Source organism: Silene latifolia, chromosome 1 (genome assembly GCF_048544455.1).
Source record: "Silene latifolia isolate original U9 population chromosome 1, ASM4854445v1, whole genome shotgun sequence".
In the NCBI taxonomy this organism is placed as follows: Eukaryota; Viridiplantae; Streptophyta; class Magnoliopsida; order Caryophyllales; family Caryophyllaceae; genus Silene; species Silene latifolia.
In genome coordinates this window covers 198,000,464-198,021,243 of record NC_133526.1, presented here as the reverse complement: position 1 = coordinate 198,021,243, position 20,780 = coordinate 198,000,464, and the positions used below count along the sequence as shown (strand labels likewise).

Below are 20,780 nucleotides of genomic sequence, written 5' to 3'. Positions count from 1 at the left end.
CGATTGACAACAAAAAAGACCTTATAATGCTTTTGCACCTTACAAAGTTACGAGGTGTGTATCAGTAAGACGATGGTATGTAACTATGTGTTACACCGACCTTAGAAGAAAAATAGTCATATACTATACTTTATTTAATCACTTTAATGGAAATACACATTATTTTTTCATCATCATAACTTCATACCACTTTAATTAAATAAGAAGCAAAATGATTAAAATTAAAACTTTAATTAATTGACGAGCTTTATTAATTAATTAAAATAATAAAGCACTCCATATCACTCTCATTGATATTTTCTCTTCCTACTAACTTTCTAAAGTGTGCATAATTAGAAACCATTCACTGTTCTTACAAATCACTCAATTTCATCATCAAATTCAATCAAAATTCATCACATTTTTCACATTTTTTCTCTTCAATTCGCGATTTCAATGGCGGATCTCGGTCCACATACCGAGATCTCTTTCGCCGGAACCTTCTTCAGCAGCGCATTTGCCGCTTGTTTCGCCGAGGTAGAATTTAAAATTTATCGAAATTTTAGCTTAATTTACTGAAAATTAGGTTTTAGGATTATTTTAATTTCATGAATTGATTTATTACGAATAATTACGTTGTTAGATGCGTAATGACGGTGTTTAGATTGTTATGCTGGTGATTAATCTGACGATTTTGAGTGCATTTGTGAATTTTGATTTAGATTATAGTTCTTGTTGTAATTTATCGAGGTTTTAGCTTGAATTACTGATATTTAGGATTATTTTACTTTGATTAACTGATTTATTGCGTGGTTAAATGCTTAATGACGGTGGTTAGATTGTTATGCTGGTGATTTTTCTGACGATTTTGAGTGCATTTGTGAATTTTGATTTAGATTATAGTTCTTGTAATAAGTATCAAAATTGTAGGTTGAATTACTGATATTTAGGATTATTTTACTTTGATTTGATTGATTTAATTTTGAGTTATTGTGTTGTTTTACGCTTAATGACGGAGATTAGTTTGTTATGCTTGTAATTAATCTTAGTTTTGAGTGCATTTGCGAATGTTTGGATTTGGTTAGAGTTCTTATAGAAAATTGAGTTTTTATGTGATGATTAAATGTTTGATTGTGCGCTAATGATTTGAATAATATCGAGTGTATAGTGATAATTGAGTTTTAAAACACATATTATATAATTAGGTTAAAATTGAACATATTGCAGTTAATTTCGCCAATAATGCGAGTTTAAAGTGATAAATCAATTTGTTAATCATCAATCATTGTTTCATTTTGTTAAATTTAAATTGTTTAGCTTATGCCGTGCTATAATGCTGAACATGTTGAAATTGTTTCGCATATCTCGTGCTATAATGCGAGTTTAAAGTGATTGTTAAATATGTAATACATTAATCATTATTTAATTGGGTTAACACAAATACTCAGAATGAACATGTTAACATTGTTTCGCATATCTTGTATTCTCTTGTTATAATGCGAGTTTAGTGATAACTCATTTTGCTATACATTAATCATGTAGTAAATGGGAATGTTGAAGCTAATTTGGAAAATTTTGTGTTTAATGGACTAATATGCAGTTTTGTACGTTGCCATTAGACACTGCTAAAGTAAGGCTTCAACTTCAAAAGAAATCACCGTCAGGGGATGGAGGTGGAGGCGGTCCGGTCAAATATCAAGGCATGTTTGGCACGATAAAAACAATTGCGAGGGAAGAAGGTTTGGCTGCTCTTTGGAAGGGTGTAATACCCGGTTTGCATCGTCAATTCTTATATGGTGGCTTGAGAATAAGCCTCTATGATCCTGTGAGTTTGGATATCTTATCTTCCTAAATGTACATGTCTTTCGTGTTCGTCCTAACTTTACATCAATAGCAAGTACCTACTAGGACAGCTGTGGTAATGTAGCCCCATTGCGATCAAATTTGACTAAACGTGTATATATCCGCTCAATCCTGTACTGCAGTTCAAGATCTTCTTTGTTGGTGCTTTCCTCATTGGAGATGTTCCTATTTTCCAAAAAATATTAGCTGCTCTCTTAACGGGTCAGTATTATACGGTCATTCATGGCTACCCTGGTCAACTTTGCAAGTTACTGAATTCATTAACTTATAAGTTTTACATGGATGGTTATGTGCTAAGTCAATAACGACTTGGTTCTTGGGCTTTTGGTGTCTTAACAAGGTATTTGTGTGTTGACCAGGTGCCATTGCGATCTTGGTTGCTAATCCAACTGATCTTGTTAAAGTTCGACTTCAGGCTGAAGGGAAAATGCCACCTGGAGTGCCAAGGCGATATTCAGGGGCCCTGGATGCATATGCTTCCATAATTAGACAGGTAATTTCCATTGCTTAAAGACAGGTAGTTTCCATTGATTTAAATTGTTCCATTGTTCCATGGTGCTTGACTTATGTCAATGCTCAATAGGAAGGACTTTGGGCTCTTTGGACTGGCCTTGGACCTAACATTATCAGAAACGCAATTGTTAACGCTGCTGAGTTAGCCAGTTACGATCATGTGAAACTGGTAATTCTACAATGTTTTGTGTTCAATCTGGTTTACAAGGTGTTCTTTTCTTGTATTCATTCTTTATTTATTTTTTGCGCACGCAGACAATATTGGCAATTCCAGGATTTACAGATAATGCACTTACTCACATGCTAGCTGGTTTAGGTGCAGGGTTCTTTGCCGTTTGCATTGGGTCCCCTGTTGATGTGGTGAGTCTCCTTGGAACCTCATGTGTTTCTGTGCTTCAAATTGAGCTTTTTTATGGTTTTTAGGGACAAAACTATGCTTACACTACCCTGAATGGTAAACAGAGGTTATAAAGAGGTCAAAACTTCAACATCTTAGTTCTAATGAAATATGCTCATCATAACATTTGCTTAACTGTTGGAAAAGTCTCGTTGACAGCTGACAGTCGGCTCGGGTTAATCCTTCCTAATGATTTGCTATTTCTGTTCATTTTGCTTTTGAATATGCAATAGTAGTTCCAGAGACAAGCTAAGTGGGTAGTGTCTAAGTTGTGGCGTAATGTTTTGTAGGATGGTAAGGGTCTTGTGTGGACCATGGACTCAGAATACTGTGATCATGGTACTAAATTGTAGTGCAGTGTGCGATCACGGCAACTTTCGCGAACGCAGTCGCGTCCTATGATGTAGTAACATATCAACTGTCGCTGTTTGACGAGGCTTGTTTCTATATTGGTCATATAAGTCGTATTAGGCTTGTATTGCCTTTAACAGGCTTGTATCAGCCAGGTATCGGCTATTCTTGGGTTTATACTGTGATACCAAACTTGGGTATGTGCCTGGGTGTACAACACAGTACATATCTAAGTGTCGGACCTTTCAAGACTCCTATTTTGAGACACAGGACCCTGCCCGTGATACTTTTTCAAAACAGAAAATTAATTAAAAATGTGCTTCATATAACCAGCCCTTACTGTATTTTTGTCATATAATATTTTCTCTATGGAGAAGTGTTGAATTGGTAAGTGTCGGGTAAGATTTTCATACCCTTATCCTCAAGTGTCGTGCTAGACATGGGTATGCCGGTGTGGCAAAACTATTGAGAAGTAACATAGCTTTATATGTTGGAAAATATCGGCATGGAAAGCTAAAAATCCTTTACGAGACGGCCGATACATTGTGTAACGGCCAATATTTAATACCATAATTATACAGGCTAACAGCTAATGAAGTATTGACTTCTCGGTCTAGTATTTTCTTTAAGCAAAGATATAGCAAGATCCCTTACCTTGAACCTAGTGCATCTAACGAAGTAATGAGGCTTCATGCTGGTTGGATCTGTAACACTATCTTACACGTGTTATTGTTGAGGATGCTTGGCGTGCTGTCCTTAGACATGGTACTGTGTGGGGATTGTCTTGGTTGCTATATAATGGCACAACAACAACATTGCCCCAATGCCTTAATGGCTCCCATAAATTGCGGGGAAAGGGGGGGGGAGTCGGATGTACGCAGCCTTACCCTTGCGTTAGTAACACAAAGAGGCTGTTTCTGAAAGCCATATATAATGGCAATAATACTTAAAAAGTCATTAGATTTCGTCCAATGTATACTGATGCTAATATACCGACAAACTCGCATTTTTTTTTTTTTTGCATGTTTTGATGATGTGACAGTTATTTGGTATCTCTTAAGATGACCCTAATTTTCCATTTTCCATTGATATACAAACAAATGCTAAATAGTGACTAACGGATGTACTGCAGGCTCTGATAAGGCTATGCTAGTTAAATAATTGCCATGAATTACTCCATAATATAATATGGGCTCTAGTCACTCAATATCAGCGTGGATCCTCTGCTTGTTTTGTATACTCAGGTGAAGTCCAGAATGATGGGAGACTCAACATATAGAAACACTATCGATTGTTTCATCAAGACATTAAAGAATGAGGTACGTTAGCTCCCTTCTCTTCTTATAGGTGGTATCATGTTTTCTTTACAGAAAAAAGTAGAAAAAATGCAAAAGTTTGGTCTTTTGGATTGCCCTTTTTTATAAGAAAATTATTGTTACTTGCTACAAGAATGAATACAAATTGACTAAGACGTGCCTGGATAGTCTGGACTCTGTTTTGTGAAAGATGTACTGCTCATCGTGTCAACTTATTGCAAACACTGCAGGGACCTTTGGCGTTTTATAAAGGGTTCCTCCCAAATTTTGGCAGATTAGGATCTTGGAATGTGATCATGTTTTTGACGCTAGAACAAGTAAGAACGTTACTTATATTGTCATGTTTATCATTTCTTATCCGTTAGTTGCTTAATCTTTTCATGTTATATTTTTTCCAGTTATCTCTTCTTTTCCTAGTCGATATGTACTATGTGCTTGCATTCCATACCACACCGTGTTTGATAGGCCCGTACGTCCCTGTCTGAACTATGATCAATCATCTAAAACATCACGTGGCAGCAATATTTCTGTGATATTGATTGTATATCTAGTAGTGCTTTGAAATTTGTCTCCTCAAATATTTTAGCCCCTCATCACCAGTCCAGTGGTCTCACGTTTCGGAAAAACATTGCATAAAAGTGATAGAACTAGATATTGCTTGCATATATAGAACTAGTAGTGCTTGATAAATAAACTAATTTCTTGTCGTGCCATCTTGGTTCAAGTTCTGGAACTGATGCCCTCTACAGTAACCCAGTTCATTCTCTCGTACCTTACCACCACCGTCACAAGTTTTACCTCACCCCTTTCTTTCCATATTGACTGGACTCAAACCCCATTCATGACCCGCAGAAGCACAAACCAATTAAGGTAAGTGACTAAAATGAAGTTGGTCAGAATCAAACCGAAACTGAAACTAAAGTCTTTACACGAATTACACCAATTAAATTAATCTAATCTGACCTCTAACGGAATGGTCAGCAATGGTGCCTGGTCAAGAGGGTGCTTTTTGGTGGAAGCATGTCTGTGTAATTTTGTGGGTGGTAAACATATCAATGTGGGTGACTGATATCTTTCGCGGGATTTTTTAAGGGATTTAACTTCCCCCTGTTTTAATATTCCTACGATAAGTTGTCAAGGATCAACAAAAATGCATTCTCTCTTTCTACTTCGCTTGACTAGTCCGGATGCCAATGTCATGTTGACGTGCATCAGAGTAGAGCAACATAAAACTCGCATAAAACTTTATAAATTTCCAGATGTCAAACCGATTTAAGTGATTTGCTTTTCATTTTTTACTCTACAATTATACGGAGTATTATTGTTGAACAACAGGTCATTACTATGTTTAGATGTCTTATGATTGAGAATTTGAGGGCATTTGTATTCTGTACATTCTGCAAGTTGCTTTGGTTGTTGATTTCTCCGTTCAGCTGAGTTACAGTTGTGCAAGAGTCACTTCGTAAACACCATTACTAGAAAAAGCCAACTAATTTCTTCGATTAATTTTTTTATACACCACAGGTAAAGAAGATTTTTCGAGTTTAGCTCTATCAGTCCCGATTTTTGTTTTATTGCCAGTGGGAAATGACATTCCTTCCCAATGCATGATTGATGCTCGGCTGATGAGGCTTCAGTTTAAATTGACTGAAAGTACGGAAGCTGATAGAATCATTAACACGTTGTATCCTTCATCGTCTTTGTAATATATCATTATTTGTATGAGGTACACTATCATTGTTGCTATGTATCTATTTATTTATCTATTATAAACAACATATAGTTTTTTTTCGCATTTCACATGTATTGGTAATGCGTTGTAAATTTGCAAGGAACTACTCTCTTGGACTGCTGGACTTGGATATTTGTAGTCATGTTGCGAGAACAATCGTCTTTTATAAATTTTTGAAATTTTGTGATGTAACAATCTATCTTTTCCGAGCTGAAGATGAAAAATGGAACATGTTTGATTTTGTTTATGATGTGAACAATGAATTTCAAAGTAATTATAATTCTAGTCCCAAGTATCACAACGGAGCATTTTATTTTCTAGGCGTGAATGGTAATCTTGGAATTTTTGAAATGGTGGAAGAAGAATGGAGTTGGAGGGTTCATAAGGGTCCAATATCAGGAAATGTATCATTAATTCGTACTACCTCCATTCAACTCCCCTCTACCTATTTCATTTTTTAACACTATTCACGAGTGGGTATTCAATTTCAATTTTCTCTCGATACGTAAGTGAAAATATATTCATGTGGGATCTTGTTTGATTCGTTTTTACGAGTACATTAAAAATATCTAACTTTTATATTTTTTGCAAATACGTAGCTAATGATATTTAGCGCGGAAAACACGCGTTGGCAAACGTGAAAAAGGAAAGTGATAGAGTGGAGTTGAATGGAGGAAGTACTATTTAGCTGATCTTGGTGGTCGACTTATATCGGTTTTTATTGAAAAGTCGAAAGGAAGGTTGAAGTGTACAAGTTTGATAAGCGAAACACGGATTGGGTTGCCATAAACGACTTAAGGTATTATATGCTATTTGCAAGTCCGGCATCATCGTGTTCCGTAGCGATGAAAGATAACACCATGAGGAATAGAATTTATCTACGATCCAACGCTTGTAATCGTTTCATAAAAATAAAGGTTTAATGGATGGTGAGAGAAAATATATTAAAATATGATTGTATTAGAGAGGAAATGGAGAGAAGGTAATGGAGAGGATCTAAATTCGTAATGAAATGGTGTTCTATTCACTCAACATGGGCATGTATCACACTTCAAGCGGCCAATATCCTATCAAAGATTCCTAGGGCATGAGTTCACAATCATTTTGTTGTTGGCTATAACTTATTTTCTTAGTTTATTCTTATAAACACGTTACTCACTCCGATTCTTTAAAATATTTCCCCATTTGATTAAAATACTCCTCACAAATCTTAAAAAAAATGGGCAACTTTAAAGAATCAATTACTGCTTTTTTTTCCAGTCCTGAAACTTGAAATCAATAATGTACAGATGAAAAAAATAAGGAAAGAAGGTCTTAAGCTAAATGTTGAGGATTAAACTACAAAAATCAACAAACTTTACAAGTAGACAATATGATTTAGAGTACTATGCAGACATAAATGGATAAATCTCCCCTTGGTTCCCCGACGAATGTTGGCGCCTCTTCCTCGTTTCGGCCTCTAGTAAATCGACTGATCGGGGGGAGGAAAAGTTGCCCAGTTTAGCACTGCCTTTAAATTCCTTTCTAATAACCCATAATGCCTCAACGCATTCCTTCATGGACGGTCTAGATTGTCGAAGAGGTCTAGTGCATTCTAGAGCAAGTTTTAGGATTTTCTCGACTACCTTGATGGATGCTGGACTTCTCTGCAGCCTAGGATCCATTGCCAGGACTGGTATGCCGTCTCTTAGTTTACTCAACGCCTGCATAAACAACATTAGGGGTGACTTTTGATTTAATATGTTCATTTGGCGAACAGTCCTGGACACACAGCAGCTCATAGACAATTAGGATCACTATAGTACAAAAATGACCGTTTAGACGTCTAGTCATCTATGGTATCTTGATCCACACTTGCACCAACCAGTCAACCACGTGGGTTTACGGGGAGTGTAATGGTGCACAACTTTGACGTTATTCTTTGATCAATCATCATCACTACACCCATGAAACACTCCTAAGATGCTTCTACCCAAATTTCATTCGACACTGGCAACATGCCTCATGAAAGCGGTCTTGAGCCTGTATTCAGCCTCCATAAAGGCTTTCCAGGTTGAGTGTCTCTTTGATGAGTGGGGGGTTTTCACTACTAAATCAGAGTTATCAGACACGCAAGGACCACGGTACTCCGGATGGACACCTCTTTATTTAAAACCTCGCCCTTTTACAAACCGTACTTGGCAAGTAGTTGTGTTTGGCTAGTATGTCCATTGTCCAGGCTACATCATTAATAGAATAATAGAACAGCTGGGTAGAACTTTTGGTGCAAAAATGAAAGGTCAAGATGCTCACCCATGGTGTCGTAATTCTCTCTTTGGCCGTTCTATGTGGTTCAAGGGGATGTCTTCCAGTCACCAGCTCCACAAGCAATACACCAAATGAGTAGACATCACTCTTTTCAGTTAGCTGATAAGTTTTCATGTATTCGGGATCCATGTATCCAATTGTCCCTTTGATATGAGTAGAAATATGGGTCACATCATCACCATCCGGGACCAGCCGAGCAAGGCCGAAGTCTGCCACTTTTGCCCGAAACTTCTCTGTGATGAGAACGTTTGATGCCTTTATATCTCTGTGGATGATTGGAGGATCTGTCAATTGCAGCAGGAGTGTAAAGTGGTGTTCACAAGTTTTTTGAGTTGTTACTTCTTATACTAGTTGTTAGCATGTGAGGTTGAGGTGCACATACCATTGTAACTATGTAAATAAGTGACTGCATGAGCTACATCAATTGCAATGTCCAATCTTTCACCAAGCTCAAATGCATATCCTTGATTACCTGCACCAATACGAAATTCCATATTTCCTATAAGTGAAGACTTAGCAAATCACTAATGATTAAACTGTTTGTGCTTATATTGTCAGGCTAGGTTGCACGGACACTTCTCTTAATCAGCCATCCCGTGTCCGACACCGTGTCGGACACCGACACTCCTCGGACACACGCCTAAACGTGTCGGACACCTATAAAGTCGTGTCTAACTTCCTACTTTTATTTGGGCACGTGTCCGACGCGTGTCCATGGTATTTGGGCACGTGTCCGATGCGTGTCCTTGGTATTTTGTCATTATTTGGGGTGAATGATGTTTTTTAGACGAAAAATGAGATTTCGAAAGAGATTGATTAGTATATAGGTTTGGTTGGAAGTGAAAATGTTATAATCAAGGCCAAATTTTACCTTTACATATTTAAATTTAATATCAAGTACTTTTACAAAAATAAAATCAAACGCTTATAACTAAAATATATATATTTTATTAAATTTAAATGTGTCCCGTGTCCTAAATTTCATGGGATGCCGTGTCGTGTCCGTATCCATGTCCGTGTCCGTTTTGGTGCTACCTAGTTGTCAGGTACCAATCGGGTAGTTCAATCACTCAAAAAATCATTTATGGGTTATCCAGAAACAGTCTCTATGTGGGGAAAGGCTAGAGACATTCTGTGGGATAACGCTAGTTACACTTGACCCTCCTACCCTAATATATACGAGAGTTTTCGGGCACTGGGGTTTGTGGGTAACTAATGACATACAACAACAACAACAACAACAACAACAACAACAACAACAACAACAACAACAACAACAACAAAGCCTTAATCCCAAAATAATTTGGGGTCGGCTGACATGAATCATCCTTTAGACAGCTTGAAGAATGAGCAAAGCCTTTCATAATTTTTATGTCTGAAAACTTGCTAAAAACAGCTTACCATGTAATTGCTCGAAGAGTGTTCCATTACCAACATACTCGACTACAATAATCTTTTCAGCTGGGTGCTCCAAATAACCATAAAACTTGACCAGATTTAGATGCTCAATCTTCGAAAACGCAAGGATTTCACTCCTGAATTCTTGTATAGTACGCTTGTCAAACAAGTTCTGCAAAATAGTGAACCAGTTCAGACATCAGACTTCAGAAGTTCAGAATTAATCATGTAAGAAAATTCAGTCTTCTTGTTGTTACCTTTCTGGCACGTTTCACAGCTACAAGAGTACCGTCCCGCAACTGCCCCTTGAACACTGTCCCAAAACCGCCTTCACCAATGATGTTCGCCTCAGAGAAATTTTTGGTGGCTTTTTGGATGTCCTCAAGACTGAAATCCAATGTACCATAGACCTCCCCACGTTTTGGTGTTGGAGATTCAAACGGTCTTGGTGGATTATATGGTGAAGATCCTCTTTTCCTGCTTCCTGAAGAATACCCAGCTGAAAAGAAAGACACATGATCAAACACCTATTTTGAATTAAGCCTCCGGACAATGGCATAATAGAAAATAAAATTTCAAAGAATTAGCCGCGATTATGGGCAAATTTCAAGAATTGTTTTATATCTTTTTTTTTTTGTTGGGGTCCCTCTCCCTCTGTGGCTCTCTCACTTGACCACTGCCTCCAGATAACAACAAACTTTCAATAGATAACAGCGATGATATACTCTACCCAGACATTCAATGTGAATTTCGTAAGACAATGATCAACGTATAGTAATTTAATAAAACAACAACTGAAACGAGGCTCCGACATCATCAAAGAAGAGAATCAGGGAATAGCCTTGTCATTAAGGCATCCATTTCACCCGGGAGAATAGGTCCGATTCTCATCGTTTGCAGGAAGGATTTGAAGACTTACATGAGTTTGTATTAATCTGACTTGATCTCCTAACCTCATAAGGCTCTACTTCTAAAACATCATCTTTTGACTTTGGCCCAAAAGTTGTACAACCAATAGAAAGTTTCCTCACTACAGCTTTAAATTTGTCTTTAAACGACTTCTTATTCTGCTGCTGGTCCTGCTGCTGCTTCAAAGCTTTAGTGCCAACAAGATTATGCTGAGAATTAGAACTCGTGTCATTCCAACTATAAGAGCCGTACAATGGAGAAAGCGGTCGATTCATTCACCAAGAAATGAAGCTTCCGGGGTTCTGGATCTCGAGCATATGATATAAAATCTTATACTAATTGTTGCTGCATTAAATTCAGGGTTTTAATCAAGATAAGACTTAGTCAGCCATAAGTACAAGTTTTTCCAGCAACAGAAGTCAACTAAACAGGTTGTATTCTTTAGTCAAAGAACCACAAAATGAACGTGTGCCTTCCATCTGCAAGAAAAGGTAATAAAATATCCACCTCCCTGAATAAATGGACCATGTCAACGGGCTAGCCGTCCCTACAAACTGCAATGACAAATAGTTTAAACATACAAGTCTATGTCTTGACAAAGTTATACTTTTCTTGATCTTTTATCTTGCTTCATAATTATTGGTATTAACCAAAAAGGATGAAAATATATCTGACCTCGGAATACCAATCAACTATTCAACTATTGTCTAAAACCATGCATTCAAAAAGAGGGAAAAAAGTTAGCTCTGCATTTAGTGAATCAGAGCTCAGGACTACCGGCGTGGGAGGGAGATGGGAGAACATTGTTATCATTACCCCCAACACAACAACAACAACAACAACAACAACAACATCAGAGCCTTAATCCCAAAATAATTTGGGGTCGGTTGACATGAATCATCCTTTCGAACCGTCCATGGGTGAACGCACGCCTCAAAATGCGAATAAAAAAGAGAAGATGAAAAACAAAAGGGAAGGAACGAAAATGTAATGGAAAGAAGGTAAACTTAGGGGTTTTAAAATCGAATTCCGAATTTCTTTTATAAAAACTTAAAATTAAAATCGAGAGAAAAGATTAGAACGATTTTTAAAACGGACTTAGAATTAAGGATCCGGAATGAACCAAGTAAAATCTATAAGAAAGTGGTTGGTAAAAAGTGCAATAAAGGAGAGAAGAATAAATAATTTAATTTCTTGAAATTAAATAAAAAAACACTAAATATGTCAAAAACATCAAATACTAAAAATTCACATATATCTTTTCCCTCCATTGTGCCCTCTCCGTCACCATACTCTCCTTAAGCCCCAGAACTCTCATATCATGCTCTATCACTCTCAACCATGTCTGTCTCGGTCTTCCTCTACCTCTAGGGACCTTTTCTGTTCTCCAAGTCTCCATCCTCCTAACTGGTGCGTCCATAGGTCTCCTTCTCACATGGCCAAACCATCTTAGTCGGTTTTCCATCATCTTGTCCTCTATTGGCGCCACTTTTACCTTTTCCCTAATCACCTCATTTCTTAACCGATCTTTCCTTGTATGTCCGCACATCCACCTCAACATGCGCATCTCCGCCACACTCATCTTTTGAATGTGACAATGCTTCACGGCCCAACACTCGGAGCCGTAAAGTAAGGCAAGCCTAATTACCCCCAACACAACTATAAAAAAATTAAAAAAGCTTCCGCTCAAAGCGAATTAAAGGGGTTGGAATTTCACAGCTTTTACCTTACGATGAGAGGTTGTTTCCATCTACTATCTCATATCTTTTGACTTCATTGGAGATAGATGGACCCAACTGAGAAATCAATAAAACTAATACAACAGTCTCAATTTGATGACAAGATTCTGATCAGAATTAGTTTCTTCCCCACACTGAGTCTCAATGTGACACTTGTATTAGTATTGCATGCGGAATTTATGAGAGCTACTATTCTAAACCTAACATTTAAAAGGCTATGAATCAGTTTCAAATTTACAATCAAAGATTGTAAAAACTGTTGGAAGCACAAAACTAAAAAATGAGTCCGCAGCCTCGTCATCTTTACGAAATAAGGACAGCATGATGATGAAGTGATCAACTTAGAGCACCGTCTTAACAATAGTTGGAAATAGATTGACAACACAGCACAAAGCTAGAAAACTAAAGGGAATTGGGAGGCAGGAAGGTTACTCCTCAGATTACCGAGGTCCGAGGATCATACAGGAAAGCAAAAACATGAAAGCAGTTGATAGCTACGAGCGTCATCAAATTTACTTGCTCCCCAAGTTGGAAACTAATTGTAGAATAAAGCAGAAATGATGTACAAGAAAAGTTGAAAGTACAAAAATTGTTCTAATAATCTTGACAAGTTCAACATAAAATCCAGTACCTGCTATTGGTGTTATTCCCAGTATGGTAGAAAACATTCCTGCTGTGTTTCCCAGTATTCTGGAGCACAATATACTACAATTGAAAGAGACAGAACAAAGGTGGAGTTATAGGAACTCGTGGACATGGAGAGAGAGTGGTGATTCAGAGCACCAAAAGCTTCAAACCGTGATGTTTGCAATTTGAATGGCTGGAGGCTTTTTAGCCGAACTGATGAAGGAAGCCTGAACTTTTAGAAGTAGTGAACCCAAAGAGAGAAATGGCAGGACAAAAGAATCATTTTTAATTTAAGAGTTTAGACACTGAAACTAGTATACTATGAAACACCAAAACAAAGTAAAATGCATCCAGAAAAGAACTTAGAGCGAGTATTCACAGACTCAAGTAGCCAACGAAAACACATGAAGCATTAGAAACTTTAAAATAGATGAATTAAAAGTCAAAAACATATATCAACTCTTCTCACTTTCAAGAAACTATAGTACAAGATTAAAATTTCAGCTATACGTTCTGTGTTTCCTTTTCATGAAGTAGTAGATGATTGTGTAGGCTTTGGTTACATGGCTCTTGAAAACAACCTCTCTGTTATTGCAGGGTAAAGGTTGTGTAAGTTCAACCCAATTACCAGCTTTAACCGAGAGTTTCTTAGTAGTTAGTGGGTGCTAGAGGTGATGATAACTATAATGATTTGTCAACATGCACAAGAATCAGAGAAAACTAAAAGTTCTAGAATTTCATGTAGAAAAAGTCTGCTTTTACATAATACTTCTAATGAACAGTACACAGTGTATATATGTCGATAAGCTGAATCTCAAGGGATTAGGAAAGATGAGTAAGGACAAGCAGTGAGCACTCAATGCACTTTTAAGATCCTGGAAGAACACATTAAAATAACATAAGTGCAAACCTGCAATTTTTTCTGATCAAAATAACACTTCTAACAACGCCGTATCAAAATGTCCGAGCAGGCTAGCAAGAAGCTCCAGAATTTCCCACAAAAGCTGTCATAGTCTATGGAATAGCACTAAACCACACTGCTTGGCTAAAGTCAACATGGTATACCTGAATTACATAATAATTCATTTATTCAATAACATACACCACAAAAAAAGAGTACGCCATTGGAAAAACAATCAGATCACGAATTGGTTTTCAATCCTTACAGAAAAGTGATGGTTTAACTTTGATTAAAAAACAAATAGTTCTGTTGTACTCCTGATATATCGTCAAGACTGCTAATTCACAAAAACACGATAGTATGGTCAAGTAGCATCATTACCCAGCAATACATAGCAATTGAAAATGTACGTCACCAGGTCGGAAGCATGATGGATAGACAGAAACCGCTTGAAAGGTGTGACCACTGTAGCCTTTGATATATTCCTAGTGTCGAGTTGGGGAACTGTCGCAGGTTTTCCAGTATGTACTTCAGTTCGTACACAGAAGTCGGAAGACTTGCCTCTGGAATACTGGATGTACCAAGTAGACAACCATGCCAAAATCCATATAACTCCACATGATTCAAATATCACAAATGGACCAAAAACGCCAGCTTTAACATTAGAGTTGGAGAGAGTACAAGAGTTTGCAGTTCCAAGCTGAAAAACAACCAACACAACTTCCTCGTTAATAACATCGTATTTAGAACATCATTTACCAATACTTTAACTCCTTTAAGCCCAAATTTGTAGCTTAAATACCCCATTATCATTCATTTTGTGCTTTCTTTCATGTATGTAGTTTAAAAATTCCAGAATCATCCAAATTTATACTTAATCAACCAATACATTAGAGGAATGACAAGCAATCAAGTACTGAATTCGATATAACACCAGATAATTGGAAATGTCACCAGCTATATGAAACACAAAGTCAATAAACCTCATACATAGTCACACAACAATTTTGAAATACCTTAATGTAACACTCAATATACCTAGCTCGAGCAAATCTCTATCTAAAGGTGAATCGAAGATAAATTAATGAAAGGCCTGCAAAAGTTACCAAAGTTTAAACAAATAATCACTTAAATGTTTTCTGAAATCGTCTAATGAGTAGACATCTGGAAATACTTGAGTGAAGCACAGAGTATATGTAGCTCTAGCAAATCTCTAACAAACAAAGAATTGGCAATAAATTTACGAAAGACATACAACATTCACCAAAATTTATAGAGGTAATCACATAATGATTCCTAACATGTAGAAATCTCGAAATACCTGAACGAAACACACACTACACGTAGCTCTACCAAATCTTCTAACTAACTAAGAATCGACGATTATTTTACAAAAGAGATACAAATTTCACCAAATTTAGATAAATAATCACTGAATGATTCGAAAATTGGTTAACGTGTCAAAATATCGAAATATTTGAATGAAAAACACTGTATAGATAGCTCTAGCAAATACTCCCTCTGTCCTAGTCATTTGTTTACCTATGGTTTTGGCACAAGGACCAACGAAAAAGTAGTGGACCAATTATTGGATGACAAGCGCACCAAATTGAGCGTGAAGTATCAAGTTACCCATCAAAGACATTCCTAAAATACAAAGGTAAACAATTGACGGAGACACCAAAATAGAAGAGGCGACGGAGGGAGTATCTAGCTAAATGAGAATCGATTATAAATTAACAAAGACGTACAAAATACACAAAAATTAAAACAAATAACAAATCATCACTTAAATGATGAATCGACTATAAGTCGATCTTACTAAAATATATACAAAAATTCACCAAAATTTAAACAAATAATCACTCAAATGATGAATCCGTGAATGGTGATATAAATTAACTAAAGATATACAAAATTCTTCAAAATTTAAACAAGTAATGTCTCAATTCCGAAATCGTCTGATGCGTAGAAATTACGAAATGCCTAAATGAAGCACACAAAATTAACGAAAGACATCAAAATCCACCAACGATTAGACGAAGAATCATCAAATTATTCCGAAATCGGCAAACATCATTAATTTTTTTAAAGCTATTCCTATAATTATTATAAGCAATTTCCAGAAAATTAAGAGAAAACATGCTAATCGAAACACGCCTATTTAATCAAAATCGCATATACACCATATTAATTGACAAATCGCTAAAATAACTAGAAGACATGCAAAATTCAACAGAAATTAAACTCAGTGTGACGATTAAGTTGAAGAGAATTTTAATTAACCTGTACAATTGCGACGATGATATCAAAACGAACAGCATTACATAGCGGAAAAACTAATTCAAGCATCGTGGCTAACTTTAATCTCTATAACGACAAAAACATAGTGAAATTGAGCGCTTACTATTGATTCCGCCATTGATGGAGATTGATTTCGGTAGGAAGGAGAGGAAAATCGAGGCCGCATTGATTAAGGTTAGTGAAGACGAGGATGTTCATGGCGCGCGGTTTGCTTGAAGTTGGGAGAGTGTATTCTGCTCTCGGAGTCTCGGTTAAGTAAAACCATCCCAAAGCAAAGGTCACGCTAACTAGGTCACGACCCGATTTTACTCTTAATCCCACCATATTAACTTTGACCCATTTTCACTCTCCCAAGCACAAGGTCGCGACCTAGGTCATCAACCCAATCATTATCCACTTTACTACATTCCCAATCATTTTTCACATTCTCTACCCCACTTTTCTCTCTTTTACTTTTACAATTATTTATCATAACATTTTATGAATATATATTATTTATCTATTATTTATAAATATACTCCCTCCAATTCGCCATTTTCTTCCCTATTTCCTTATTCGGTTATTCAGGTTTTCTTCCCTATTTCCTTATTTGGCAACTTTTTCCACCTATACAATTACCATATTGTCCTTGTTATATTTTCAGATTTACATTTTATGCCACTACTTATACTACTAACCCAAATACTAACCCAACAACTAAACCCACCCAATTAACACTAACCCTAATTAACATTCCAGCCCAACCCAATTAACCCTTACTTAACCCTAATCCCTCCCGCCTTATTTACCCGTCTCTCCTAGAAAACCCTAGAATGTTCTCTCTCTTCCGCCATTTTCATATCCCCATTCTCTCACTAAACCTCTCTCATTTACTCTAAACTTCTCCCTTTTTCCCTATTCTAAACAATACTCACCTCTGATCTAACCTTTCCTTGTCTCAAATCTACCAATCAATTTGCATGTCGATGTCGTTTTTCCTAAATCGCGATAAATTTGAATATTCTCACAATTTTACTCCAGATCTGGGTTGTTATTACTCAGATCTTGAAGATGGGCCTTGTCTGTTCAACAACTCTATTGTTGATTTTGATGGTGTTCTTGAAGATTCTGAAGGGGGAAAAAGAGATGATGATGGTGTGGTTGTTGCGGGTGATTGTAGTGAAAACTACGATGATGTTGTTCGTGATGGTGAAGGGGAGAAGAGAGTTGATGAAGAGAAGGCTAGGGAGGAGATGGCGGAGTTTATAAGGGTGGATTCCGAGAAAAGGGCGAAGAGGATGGTTGCTAGGCGTGAAACACCAGAGCATGAACGATGGTTTTTGACTGAACTTGCAACCTATTTCCCTATGTTTGGCCTGCTACTTGAAGATGGCGACGGGGTGAAGAGAAATAATGGTGATGAAGAGATGAGGCGTGACTCTTGTGATGTTGGGTCTGAATACTCTGTACCTGCCCCTGATTCAGTTGATATTATCCCTGATTCGTTGGGTGAACTTGATGAATGGGTCCCAGAAACTTGCATGTCCGAGCAGATAAAGGACGAGAAGGATAGGGAGGTCTATCTTTTTTACCCTGTTACTCTATTCATTTTTTTTTTTGTTTATGGACTAGTGATGAATATGTTGCCTGCAAATGGGTTTTTTTTCTCCTTTACTTAAAAGTAATGCCCAATGATCTGGTTTGAGGGCATTACACTGCCAATACACTCCTTGCATTACGCCACCACAAGTAATTGTGATGAATAATGAGGCTATGCATGGACTGTGTTATTTGAGAGTCTTCAATTAAACACTAAGAAGTCGAAGTCTTACTACAAATGCAATGATGCTGAGTTACATTTCATTCACCTAGTTGTTCCAAATAACTTAAAACAATTGTGCAAAGTTCAAAATGAAAACAATTGTCTTGTTCAAGTAATTGTTATCTGGATTGAGTTTATGCTGCATCATGTGATTCTGTCTTCTTCAAAATGTTGTTCTCTGGATTGATTTGTTGCTGCATCATTTGCTTCTGTCTTTTTCAAAATGTTGTTCTCTACTGCATCTCTGCTGCATCTACTTCTGTACATTTCATTTAGCTTCAAAAAGTTACACTGTCAGCACACATGTTACCAAAATGTTGTTCTCTACTGCATCTCTGCTGCATCTACTTCTGTACATTTCATTTAGCTTCAAAAAGTTACACTGTCAGCACACATGTTACCAAAATGTTGTTCTCTGCTGCATCTCTTCTTTATTCTTGGTTTGAAGTACCTGCACACATGTCAATAAAAAGATCTTCCTGCACTCAGGGATCGGTTATAACAAAGATCGATTGCGATAATGTTACCAACGTTTCACTTTGTCACCGTTGGTTATTACTGCAACTACCTTGCTCATTATTTCGAATTGTTATCCATAGTACTAAGTGCCTCTACTAATTCACTTATAGAACTAGCATCACCAACATTTTGGACATATCTTACACACTCCTTCACCAGTTCAATGTCAGCATTTAGATACTCAGGTAGTAAACCAGCTGCAGCTAGTTTTGACTTGTGCATATGAGGCACAGGATAATCATTACAACCTTTACGTTTCATTATGTCTAACATGCATGCCTGCAAAGTGATGAAAACATAGTTAAGCTTAATGACTTCTAATTCTTCATATGCTTTCATGGTATTGTCAACAAGGTCCTTCAATATTCTGGACTTTTTCTTTTGTTGAAGAGATTGAATGGCTCTAAAAAACCCCAAGTCTAGTACATTTAAATCTGGTGAATTTGGTGGTTGATGAGTTAATTCAATCTTCCACCCATCTTCTTCATGCCCCTTCCAAAATCTGCATCCTTATTGGTTATATGGGGTCTAGCATTATCTTGTTGTATCAGAATGTGTTTGCTGTAATTTGATGGCCAGTTTGCTTTTATTGATGGCAACACTTTGTTGATTAACATATCTCTTGTAACTGCCTTTGTGATTGAGTCTATGCTCTTTGTTTCTATAGTTCCCACACATCTATTTTTTGATTTTCTTTTGGCTGGCACTTCCATCACAAATGGCCATATACCCATCTTTCCATCAGAAATTACTTCTTTGTTGGGACCATATTTGGGTCTAGCAACAGCACACATGAACATAACTTTTTGAATGAATCTTTTTGATTGGACAGTTCTATGTGGTCTTTTTTCTTTTTTCCCTACATAAAATCTTTGACTAGGTTTGGTAATAAAAAACCATTTTTCATCCATATGAATGACATTACTCTGATCTTTAAAAACAAAGCGTTTGGTGTTTTTATCATATTGTAAATGTGAAAGACAATACATTAATCTAGCAAGTTTATTGTTTTCTGTCAAACCTGGCTTTACTGCATTAGTATGTGAGTCTATGAGATCTGCTGCCACCCATCTACAAACAGTTGATTGACTTACACCCAAACCTTCAGAAAGTTCTTGTTGTGTTGTCCTCTTAGCCAAGTCAATACTCTCTAGCTTATCATTGTCAAACTTGTGCCTTGTTACCATTGATCTTCCTTTCAGTTTGCTCTTCACATTAATAGCTTGTCCTGATGTGTGTTGCTTCTTTGCTGTATTCCAAATGTCGGTTATGGTCTTCCTACATACCCCAAATTGTTTAGCCACAGCTGACATTGCACCATACTTGGGTTTTCCTTCATTACTTTGTTCTAATAAAAGCTGAGTTATTCTTGATCTTTCATTGTTGTTAAGATTTTTTGTCTTCATTTATGAAATTTATTTTTTGTTTTGGAAAAGGTAAGAAAGTGTTTGTTTGTCTCTATGTTAGTAAATGAACTTTGCATTTATACAACAATGAACTTTGCACAATGTTTGAAATTATTTTGGCTCCAAAATGAAATGTGTGAAAATTTGGCTCCAAAATGAAATGTCTGAAAATTTGGCTCCATTTGCATTGATGTAACTTGACTTTGACACTTTGGTTTAGTTGAAGGACACCAACTTGGCTGAAAATAAAGGAGGTGCCCAACCAAAATTCTGAAGTCCTCTTATCCACACTAATCTTCAAATTTCCTTCTTTAATGTACAAGTAACTGCTTAAAATCTGTAATTTTAGACTTAATTATGTACTTTAATTAATTATCGAATGTATTTTTATTTTAAATAGAGGCATGTCTCTATGTTTAATGGTTATTCAATAACCCGGGTCTGTAAAAATAATGTTAACGCTGCTGTATTTTGGACGGAAGTCAGTGAACTGAATTTTGGAGGGAAGTCCAAAGTTTGACTATTATTAATGGTGTACAAATTTTTGGAGGGAACAATTATGCTTAATCACCTTTATTGATTTGCTTTACAACTCCTAATTATACTACCCTTTCTCCACTCACAAAGGCCCACAAGAAGTACTTTATACAATATTATACTCCCTCCTTAATCCTTGTAAATATCATTTTCCACATTAGTTCTCCTAACACTTTACGGA

At 36.7% G+C, this 20,780-nt stretch overlaps 3 protein-coding genes across 11 annotated transcripts; 1 reads left to right on the top strand and 2 right to left on the bottom strand.

The window, feature by feature from the left end:
• The first annotated feature begins 289 nt into the window (after positions 1-289).
• On the top strand, positions 290-6,341 carry LOC141616919 (mitochondrial uncoupling protein 2-like). Its single transcript, XM_074434083.1, has 9 exons — positions 290-516; positions 1,580-1,804; positions 1,965-2,043; positions 2,202-2,335; positions 2,426-2,524; positions 2,611-2,715; positions 4,348-4,422; positions 4,650-4,736; positions 5,944-6,341. The coding sequence occupies exons 1-9, from the start codon at positions 436-438 to the stop codon at positions 5,965-5,967; spliced, it is 909 nt and encodes a 302-aa protein (XP_074290184.1). The 5' UTR covers positions 290-435; the 3' UTR covers positions 5,968-6,341.
• Positions 6,342-7,373: 1,032 nt separating this feature from the next.
• On the bottom strand, positions 7,374-16,604 carry LOC141616889 (calmodulin-binding receptor-like cytoplasmic kinase 2). 9 transcript variants are annotated; one of them, XM_074434076.1, is made up of 11 exons: positions 16,440-16,604; positions 14,414-14,732; positions 14,042-14,196; positions 13,136-13,194; positions 10,776-11,110; positions 10,114-10,355; positions 9,860-10,028; positions 8,841-8,930; positions 8,444-8,742; positions 7,513-7,854; positions 7,374-7,470 (listed from the first exon to the last, which is right to left on the bottom strand). In XM_074434076.1, exons 5-10 carry the CDS (start codon positions 11,038-11,040, stop codon positions 7,537-7,539), a joined length of 1,383 nt encoding a protein of 460 aa, XP_074290177.1. In that variant the 5' UTR covers positions 11,041-11,110; positions 13,136-13,194; positions 14,042-14,196; positions 14,414-14,732; positions 16,440-16,604; the 3' UTR covers positions 7,374-7,470; positions 7,513-7,536. The 9 variants fall into 9 exon arrangements, with proteins under 9 accessions (XP_074290177.1, XP_074290160.1, XP_074290157.1 ...); XM_074434059.1 differs by having other exon boundaries at positions 13,136-14,196; XM_074434056.1 differs by having other exon boundaries at positions 7,374-7,854; positions 13,136-13,209.
• A 2,510-nt stretch (positions 16,605-19,114) lies between these two features.
• On the bottom strand, positions 19,115-20,062 carry LOC141590664 (uncharacterized). The gene has a single exon (XM_074411236.1). The coding sequence runs from the start codon at positions 20,060-20,062 to the stop codon at positions 19,115-19,117; it is 948 nt and encodes a 315-aa protein (XP_074267337.1).
• Between the last annotated feature and the right edge of the window lie 718 nt (positions 20,063-20,780).